Here is a 10272-nt window from a genome sequence, read left to right as displayed (position 1 = left end):
CTGGGGCATCATCACTTACGTCTGCCAAGCACTCCTGTGACAGTCTAATACGTGCCATTCACAGTGACATCATCTAGGAATTACTCATACCTCTCTAAACATGCTTTTCCGACTGATTGATGTATTCTTCAGAGACACAATCATGCTGCTTGGTGACTGATGGCTTCTAAAAATGTGTTGTTTGCATGTTCAAGACTAATAGCCCCCACTTTGACCTCAGCACCCCATGCACACAAATCTTCTCTAAGACATAGATCTTTTGAAACAACATTTGGTTTTATTCCTTGAATGCATTGATAGACAAGATGTTTTGTCTAATTTGTTTACTCTGACAGGCTTGTATAATGTCATGATCTCAAAATCATTTCACAATCGAAGAAATACAACAAGCTTCACAAGAGCCTTCTGAAATGATGCATGTCTTTGTTATTTCCAATTTGGGTGAATTGATGTGTAAACTTGACATTGTATTGAAAGTGAGGGCCTTGTATAATATAAAAAGTCACTGGTCGAGAAATTGACAAAATAATTGGTTTCATTTGGGATTTATTCAAAAGGGGAAATATACAATTCAATAAATATTGTGGCAACATCAATGTGACGAACATACAAAGTGGACTTCAACATTCAAGACAAAGGTGATGAACTACACATGAAACACTTCCTTATAAACAGTATCTTGTAATTCAGATACATATGTTACTGTACTGTAACAGCTGTCAGCTATCTGATAACACTGCGCTTATAAAGATACTGATTCCAGAAAAGCACAGCCAGTTACTCTAGTACACCAGAAACAATGTAGCTTTTCCTGCAAAGCAAGATCCTTAAAAAAGTGCATCTCTACCTTGAACACAGAGAACAGGAGTAGGGTACTCATTAATAACAAACATGCTTGTTTTGTCCAGAGAAAAAATGCTTGCTATTTGATCTTTGATCGGGATTTCAAAACCAAAACTTTGGCAGTCCTTCAACCCAATGGAGGCTGTTTTCGATTCATTGTTCATTACTCTTATGTGGCACAGATTCAGACTATATGCCATACTTCAAGATCCGAGATCAGTAATGGTAGTCTAGCTTATTCAGAACTGTCTTTACTGAAACAAATGTCTGTCTTTAGTACACTACTGATTCTCCTATAGCTTGTGAGCATGACTGTATACCATGTCTCAAAACCTTGTCTATCTTTACCTTCATCCCACTTGTAGTCTGAAAGACCTTCAGGTATTAAAGAATCAGCTTTATATTGTTGTCAGAACACTGGAAAGAAAAGGACAAGAACACAATAGATTCACTCGCAACAACAGAGAGAAAGAGATGAGAAAGAACTTGATTTAAACACACACAGTGACGGGAATTCATTTCAATACCCTCTTGTTTAGCCAGGCCTGGGGTCCAGTGCAAGATGGAGTCTTGTCAGGTTTGGTCAGGGTGCAATCAGAATAGTCAAAAGTCACAGTTGATCTGGGAAGGGGTGGGGGGGGTTTAGGGGTGGGACCTCCCAGGAACTACACGTCAGGAACTCAACCTTTCCGAAATGACATCACTTCCCCTACACATTTCCCATGGAAAGCATTGACCCCCCCCTTCCTCTTCAACCAGCGGGTGGAAGTCATGTCACTTCCTGGCAGCTCGCTGACCGGGGCTGATACCGCTTCCTGTGTTGGGGGGGGGGTGACACGTAGTGAGGGTCAGGCGGGGGGAGGGACATGGCTATGTGTGAAGAGTCTGAAGTCTTGGTTTGTACTGTGTACTCCAGTGACAGTCCACTGACATTGTCTGATGCATATTAAAGCCCACTCCAGGACAGGCCAAGGCCTTAAAGTGCAGGAAGGAGCTACACCCACTAACATCCTGACGCCACGCACCATCCTCCCCACCTCCACTCCCTCTAATTGGGTGAGCCAGGTCACATGACTGAGCAACTCTTGGCTTTGTCCTTGCGCAGATCCGCTGCCACCGCAGCCAGGTCAGGCCTACCGGGCATGTGCGAGATCCTCTTGGCGGCTCGTGCTGATTTGTTGCGTTTGACGTTCTTGGTGTTTTTGTTGACGCAGGCCAAGGTGGCCACGTGGAGGATGTCCCTCACGCTGTTCTCTGACTGCTGGGCCGAGCACTCGATGTAGGGGGCCGAAATCTGCTTCGCCATGTTGGAACCCTGCAAATGTAAAACCATAGGAAATAAATAGGAGCAACGTGGATGCCAACTTCCCATAAATACAGTAAAGCACCTTTGATGGACAAACTGGAATCAATATGTTATCTACTTTTCCATTGTACACTTGCTGCAGAGTAACCTTATGTGGATGAGCTGTACCTGATCATATGACACCGGCGTCTGTCTGTGATTGGACAGCTCCACAAGGGTGTTGAGGTCTGTGCGCAGATCTGACTTGCATCCCACCAGCAGCATCTTGGTGTTGGGGCAAAATTCCTGGATCTCCCCTTTCCACTGTGGAGAACAAAGAACACCACTTAGATGGTTAGACGGTGGATAGACGGCTAGACAAACAGGCTAACTTGTCTGGACTGAGTCGAGCCCCGGATGTTGAGGACAAAGGTCAGCACCACCACCTCCCTCTCTCCTTTTAAGAGGATGTGTGGCTCTTTGAACGTGCAGAATCCACAGATAATCCTCGCGTTTCCTCCCCAGATACAATAAGCAGTCTGTGATCAACGGCATTAACTTCTGGATTTAATCTGCTGCTAATGCAGGTCCCCAGACGGGGGGAGTTCAGGGGAACACAGGCAGGTGATTGTTTCGACCAGCTAGGGCCGTGCATTCTTAGAAGCCTTCCCATGGTCCTTTGCGAGGCAGTGTCAAATCTGAGGGCACTAAAAGCTCTCGGGTCTTTCTCCCCAAAGTCCATGAGTGGTGTTAGGGCATCACGATTCCGGATGTTTTGAATGGGCAGGAACATGCCTCAGAACTCCACGTAGTGTTAGGACCACCCCACAGTATCTCGCTCAACAGTGAGCCTTTTAAAGGCCCCATGACCCAGACCCAGTCACAGTTGGGAGAATCTTTCTGGAGCAGGTCTAGAGAACAGGTCAGCTCATTGTCTGACGCATATTCGGGTCTGTGTGTTTTTTCCCCACACAGTTTAGAAGAGATGGGGGGTTTATGAAGGAAACAAACCTTTTTCAGTACACTGTCCAGGGTCCCTGGGCGACTTATGTCGAAGCAGATGAGGACAGCGTCTGAATCCGGGTAGGAGAGAGGCCTCACGTTGTCATAGTACGGTGACCCTGAAAGAACAACACAGACACAAAGGTCAATACATAGAAACAAAAGCTATTGTTGCCCAGATTCAATAGAAACGATGGAACAAAGGCATGTGACAGTGGAAATGTGCTTGAATAACCTGATATATTAATTGAGACCATTCAGTAGCTCTACATTTTTCCAGAAGCCTCTAGCCTTAGTCAGCAACACTTTACAGTACATATAGATGCCCTGCTTTGGGAGAGCATCTTTCAAGCAGTGGTATTAAATGACTACTCATGCTTCTTGAGAAGTCTTTCAACCACAGAGAATGATAATTGAAAAGAAAACAGCTTCATTTACACCCAGAAGGTTCAAGGACAAACAAGACTGTTGCTTCAAATGGTTAAAATGGTGAAACAGACAGGATAATTTAGGAATTTACAGTAAGACTTGACCTTTTACCATTTAAGCACCACAGACATAAACGTAATTCAAGATTTTCAAGGACACAATCCTCAGTCTGAGTGAACATGCTGACTGACTACAACAGGAACAGAAGGTAGGGGAGGGGGAACTTCACTTAGGAGAGTTGTATTTTGTCATGCAGCCATTCCAAACCCCTAACTGGGACCATGTGTGAGAGAACCGTCCCCTCCACCGCTGGAACAACTTCTGCGGACAGAGCATGGCGCTACATCAAGGTGAGCGGGGTCACGTGAACAGCTGTGGAAAGTCTAGGGGCGAGCCCACATGTGGCATAGCCCGCCTCAAAGAATTTGGGGAATTTTGTTTTGGTTTTTTTCATGTCTAAAGTGACCCCCCTTGGGAGGTCTTATCCACAATGTTCTGCAGAGTGAGACGGAGAGAGGGGGCAGAAATACATTAAAACATTCTATCCGTACCATGATCCCCCCACCCCAACACACACGCTCCACCCCCCCCCCCCCCCCCCCCCCCCCCGACCAGATTTTACTCTGACTCAGCGCAGGGTTCAATTGGGTGACGGGGGTGGATAGGGGAAACACTGTGTTTTTACGGGGCGAAGCCAGGGGGTGGGTGTCAGCTACGCTCGAGCCCCGAGCCCCAGCACAGGAAAGTGAGCTGCTCAACAGAGAGGAATGCAGAAAACAGCCACAAGTGTTGCTCTCGCATCGTCCCTGGCGGCCGCTCGCCACCACATCTAGACTTTCCCAAAGCCGTCCTCCCCTGGGTCGAAGGGGAGATTGGAGAAGATAAGAGCGGTTATTGGTCTTTGACTCTGTCATTACAGAAGAGATGAGAGGGTGGAGAAATCGCTTCTCCCAGAAAGAATTGACGAGCCTCTAACCGTTCATGCGACGTCCATTCACTGTCAAATACCAGAAGAGCCTCAAATGCTCAACAGACATGGCCGCGAGCAACAACTTCAAGGATTCCTATGTGGGCCCCTGTTCTAATCTGTCATCCAGCCATCACAGATCCTCTTTGAAACTCCAGAATGACAAACAGCACGCCACAAACAGATGTGTTTCTCACAGCGCATGGCTGTGAGTCTCTGCATGTTAATGGATGTCAGAGGACTCTCACTGGATGTTTCTTTCATGTATAAATGTCTGTGTGGTAAGTGTATTAGGTCTTAGGTATGTTTCTGTTTATCCCAGCAGTGGCTATCCCTTCTCTAAGGTCATAGCCTGCCTAGCATGCCTGCATAGCATGCCTGCCTAGCCTGCATAGTCCAACCTAGACTGTCTGCTCGCTTGCTTGTCTGCCTCGCCTCCACTGCCTGCCTGTCTGCTTGCATGCCTGCCTGACCCAGCAGAGGCAAGTGGCAAAACAGCTGAGGCTGTGTTGACCGTCACCTCATTAGCTTCCGTCTTTGTCTCCCTCTGGCCTTTGAACAAGGAGAGAAAGAAAGATGGTCAACACACCCTCTCTCTCTCTCTCTCTCTCTCTCTCTGTGTGACTATGTGACTCTCTGTGTCTCTCTGTGTCTCTCTGTGTCTCTCTGTGTCTCTCTGTGTTTTACTCTCTGTCTCACTCTCTCTCTATGTCTCTCTCTTTCTCTCTCCCTCATTTGCAAACCCTATTCACTCTCTCTTTCTTTCTTTTGCCTTCAAAGACACAGGCACACCCTGCCACTCACACACAAACACGCAGGCATACACACATACACACACAGAAAGGAACGGGCAGCTGTCGACATATGCTCCCAGGGGGACAGGCAAGGTGGTAGCCTAACCATAGGAGCCTCGGTCTGGTGATTTACGAGGTGGGGCGGGGGCAGGGGCAGGGGTGCTGAGTGGAGCCCAGTGGGGTCACCTGTGGCAGTGTAGACCACTGCAGAACAGGGAGTGTAGGGAGAGAGAGAGCACAGAGAGAAAATGAAAATGAAAAAGATCCAGAAATGATTACGGACTAGCCCCAGATACACCACTGACTGTATTAGAGGATTTCAAAGGTCACCGAGTGACAGGGGGATACAAGCCATGAGCAGCTCTGAGACAGCTGTACCATCATCACCTGTTCTGGATCCAGTGATGCCACCTCGCAAAACAGCGGGATACGTCCCTATAACCTTGCCCTCTGGCTACGCTTCTCGTGCTGTTAACTAATCTGAAATCTCATGGTTACAAAAATAATCTAATTCAATTTATTCCATTTCCGTTCGGTTTAACGAGGTAAAATCTTGACCGTAATGTGCACTTCTCTGAGGTTCGAGGTCTTCCCAGCTCCACGCGTACAATAGGCGCTTTGTAGGAAGGAAGTAGCAACCTTTCGTCAGAGGAATGCGCGACATGCGGCTTCAATTCGCTGAGCCCAGAAATGTGATCCCCATATAACAATGGCTGCTGACAGTGGACGTGGGGGCAGGGTTGGGGGGGGGGGGCATGCAGAGCCCGGCAGAACCAGAGCCCAGCTGTCCAGTGACAGGCCGGACAGTTAAGGTGCCTAACCGTCCCCAACACATACTGTGTCTGGGCCAGACACCTTAGTGCTGTGTGTATGTGCCTAAGCAGCGTACCACAGGCTTCCTCAGACACAATTGAAGCAGCATTTCAAAGACCAGGCATCCCCCCCCCCCCCCCCCCCCCCAGGGGCAGGAAGTGGAGTCAGCACCATGGGACAAATGGGAGTTAATAACTCGAGGGCATTACCTTAATGACCTCCATTTTGTTACAACCCGGCTCCCCCCCCCCCACCCTCTGCGACTGAGGTTTGTTAACAGCCTCTCAGACTGACAGAGAACAAAAGGCCATCCCAGTGGGGGGGGGGGGGGGGGGGTCAGGGCTTGAACTGCCCTCCCCTATTGCAGACAAAGGCAGAGGAACATATTGATTGGGGGGAGGGGGTCAGTTAGATAGGGATCCTTCAAAGGGCCAGTCAATCTACTGCTGCAGGCACCTCCATATCAATCAGAGGACCTGGGGAGGTAGTGGGGGTGGGGGGTCTGTAGCTGGGCTGGCTGAATTTCTCTCGCTCTTCTACCATTATCTTGACCCTGGGAGGATGTGGAGGAAGTCTCAGGAATGCCTCATGGCCTTCCACATCCCCCAGGCCTCTCTTCAGATGTGTCAAGAGACAGTCAGCTCCTGTCATGGGTTAGATCTATGGAGGACACACACTCCCGCAGAGAAAAGCATGCTGAGACTAACGTCACGGAACACAACACTGGACAGAGCATCCTTTCAGCGTTTCCATCCTCCAGCCTATAGGAATCCCAACACCGATTGATTCCTCACTCCAGCTCCCCCTCGACGTGGAAACCGTCAAGTCGTGGGGTCAGAGAGGCCATCGGTCAATCAAGGGTCCAGAGCAGCTGGTAGCCGTGCAGGTCCACCACCCTTCACACAGACACATCACGCATGGCTGCTAGCTTATTCACCAGCCAGGCAGTGATGGATGGACTTGTTGGTGAGTTGACACAGTCACACACAGCTCTGCCTAAGCAGTGCTCAGAGAGAGGCCCTGAAGACGGCAGCTGGACCAAGCTGGGCGCACAAAGAGCCCAGTTACCAATCCCAAGTTGACCTCGGTGTGATTGGCATCTCACATGCTCCACGAGCACTGGGGCATTTCAGCTATTCCAATTCCTTTGCTGAAACCAATGCAAAATATCTACAACACATGTCTATGTGTGTGTGCGTGTAAGTGTGTGTACAGTACTGTATCGCTCCTTTGTATTCCGACCAACAGCTCTTTTCCGGTACATTTCTCTCTCCTTATCTGCACCTCAATGTCTCGCTCTGTGTCCTCGCTACGCCTCTCTCCATCTCCAGCCAGAGAAAAAAATTGCCAAATAATGGAGAGAAACATGTGATAATGAGCAGACAGCTCAGGTGTGCTGCACACTTGTTATGCCTGGACGGAGGCGTTAGATAAAGCCAGCCGGCGGCTCTGAAATCCTCCTCGGTAAGAGACAGAGATCCCCGTGGGCCTCTAGTTCCGCTCCTCTCCTGTTCCCCAGCACACATGCTCGGTCTCTGGCCGGCTCACTAACCCCCACCGCCCCTCCTCTGAAATCACAGAGCCGTGCAGGAGAGAGACTCGGGAGACCCCTACAATACCAATCAGTTAGACCGTCTCACTTCAGGCCGGGCTACAGCAACACTCCCCCCCCCCCCCCCCCCCCTCTCTCTCCTCATGTGCACCCCCAACATCAGAGGCAGTATGCTGGGGACTGGGGGGTGGGGTGGGGATTCCACTCATGGGCCGGGAGAGACGGGCTAGAGCAGGTAATTACTTCCAGACTCCAGCATGGAGATCCCTGGAGGGTTTACACTCCAACACTGGAAAACAATCTCAGTGAGGAGCAGTTACAGCTGATCAACTTGTACCAGCTAGAACATTGTGGTCTGCAAAGCGAAAGGACTGCTGAATGAATGCGCTTATCTGGGAATAGCACATGGATTCACATGGAACTTCTCCCAGCATTGGTTACTGATTATTTAGTAATCTTGTAACCAAGATTAGTAATCTTGTCCCCCTCCCCATGAGGGGAGGGGGACAAGAAGAGTTTACTCAATGGAAAGCAAAGGCTTCACATTGGAACATACTGGGTTGGTTCATGACTAGAGCAATGTTGAGTAAAATATTCAGTATGTCTGTTTGACAAGCCCATCCCTGGCCTTCCTGAGATACAACATCATATTTATGTCAAATCACTTAAATAAACTTCATGCCAATAATATAGTTTTAAAGAAATTCTTCATTCAACAGATGTAGGTCTCTCTAAAGAGGATGGCCCCTAGTTTGCTAGCGCCCGCAACCAACAGGTCTGGACATGTCGGAATGCAGGCATGAATATCATTAGGGGGATACAAATATCTAATAGAATATACATATTTTACCTGAAGTGTCCCACAAACTGAGTTCAATTCTTTGCGTGTCTATTTCAAAACTGGCAGTGTAGTTTTCGAACACCGTTGGCACGTAGTTCTAGACATAAAAAGAGAAATAATTATCAATATCAACATAGATAATAGGCAGCACTCACATAATATGCTTAACATAAAACTACAACTAATAATAATAATAAACAGTCATGGAGATATTAAGCAAATAAACAACGATGGTATAAAAATGTGTTTGCTACATAAAGTGTAGGCTACATTAAAGTCATAACCATTCTCATAACCATAAAGGTCTAAGGATGGCATATTTGGTTTAATCCATAAAACCATGTGATGAACGCACCTCAGGGAAGCAATCCTTTGCAAAAACGTGAAGTAAGGCGGTCTTCCCACATTGGCTGTCCCCTACAACAACTATTTTGCATTTAACACTCTGACTAGGATCCATTCCGGATTTAAGAGATAACTTTTGACAAGGTCTTCTCTCCTTCATTGATTAAGTTTATGGTCAGTCCGCGAGAGCACTAACTTCTTGTAATGCAGATGGAAAATTCAGAAACGAAATATCCTTTCTGTGTGTGATCAACGGCAGTTCAGAAGCTACTGTGTACATCGGGAAAGGGACATTTGCCGGTATTTATACTCGACCGGTCCCTCCCACAAGCTCCCTCGTGCCCGGAGCGTAGGTGATTGAGGTTTATAGGAGGTTTAGCGGTTCAGTTGTGGTCTTATCCACAATGATGGCGCCCTCTTTTGGATTACATTACAACATTACTAATATAGTCTCAATAGTTTACATCGTTCAAAAGTCACCCATCTGTCTTTACACGTGATACATTCACTTAAATACGGATGGCAAATGTTATAGCTGGAAAAAACATGTTGTTTCAATAGAACACTCACAGTCCTTACAACGTGAAACCTTTTTAATGGGATGGAAGTATTTGCTTAACTATGAAATGCTCCTTCTCTTCTCTACTGCATTACCAGTCCTCTTAACTTATGGTCAGAAATGCTGATGAAGTCTTGGCTTGTGCTGACTACAGAGAGCCGAGCATTTCATCTCCTGAATGAAGGACTGAAAAAGCCCAGAGAATTGTTAGGAACAACCCCAGAATAGTGCTGCTCACACAACATCGCATCAAATACTATTATCTCACTGACTCCATAACAGAGCTAAAGAACAAATGAGAGATTATTAAGTTCAAGGGCATGCATCGGCTTCTCTGTGTTGGAAACCTGGAAAATGACATTATGCCTGGACGTCATAAAATTCCTATTGAAGCCTCTAACTTGCTGACACCTTAGCCAGAATCTAGTTAGGTGTAGTTAGATTAGGTACTTCCCCAGGACAGGGCCCCTCATGGTGACTGGGTGTTCCATCCTGCCCTCAGCCTAGCCTGGCATACAGAACCAGGGACTCACACACATTAACAGCCAATGACTTGACATGCAGCGTACAGTACAGCTACATTGTTTGTGGGCCGCAGTGTGTTGAGTATCATGGACGCTGATGAGAGCGTGTGGTCCTGAGGTTGTGGATGACTGTGCTGGGTCAGTGGGATGAGGACCCCGTGACCCAGCACACCCCTGGCACGCGCTGACTTTTGTCCTCCAGTCAACTCTGTCTGGGCGCATGCTGTCACAGAAGCACTGACATTTACCGCTGGCACAAAATGTGGCTCTCGTCCGTTTGGGAAGGGGTGGTGGGGGTTCTCTCGTTGTTAGTCATGG

At 47.8% G+C, this 10272-nt stretch overlaps 1 protein-coding gene across 1 annotated transcript; it reads right to left on the bottom strand.

Annotated features, from left to right (window-relative positions):
• Nucleotides 1–539: 539 nt before the first annotated feature.
• rnd3a (Rho family GTPase 3a) lies at nt 540–9113 on the bottom strand. Its single transcript, XM_067260451.1, has 5 exons — nt 8882–9113; nt 8536–8623; nt 3140–3249; nt 2318–2452; nt 540–2158 (listed from the first exon to the last, which is right to left on the bottom strand). Exons 1-5 carry the CDS (start codon nt 9029–9031, stop codon nt 1910–1912), a joined length of 732 nt encoding a protein of 243 aa, XP_067116552.1. The 5' UTR covers nt 9032–9113; the 3' UTR covers nt 540–1909.
• Between the last annotated feature and the right edge of the window lie 1159 nt (nt 9114–10272).

Source organism: Osmerus mordax, chromosome 22 (assembly GCF_038355195.1).
Source record: "Osmerus mordax isolate fOsmMor3 chromosome 22, fOsmMor3.pri, whole genome shotgun sequence".
Lineage (NCBI taxonomy): Eukaryota > Metazoa > Chordata > Actinopteri > Osmeriformes > Osmeridae > Osmerus > Osmerus mordax.
The sequence above is the reverse complement of the archived record's forward strand: the minus strand, read 5'-3'. Positions and strand labels throughout refer to the sequence as shown.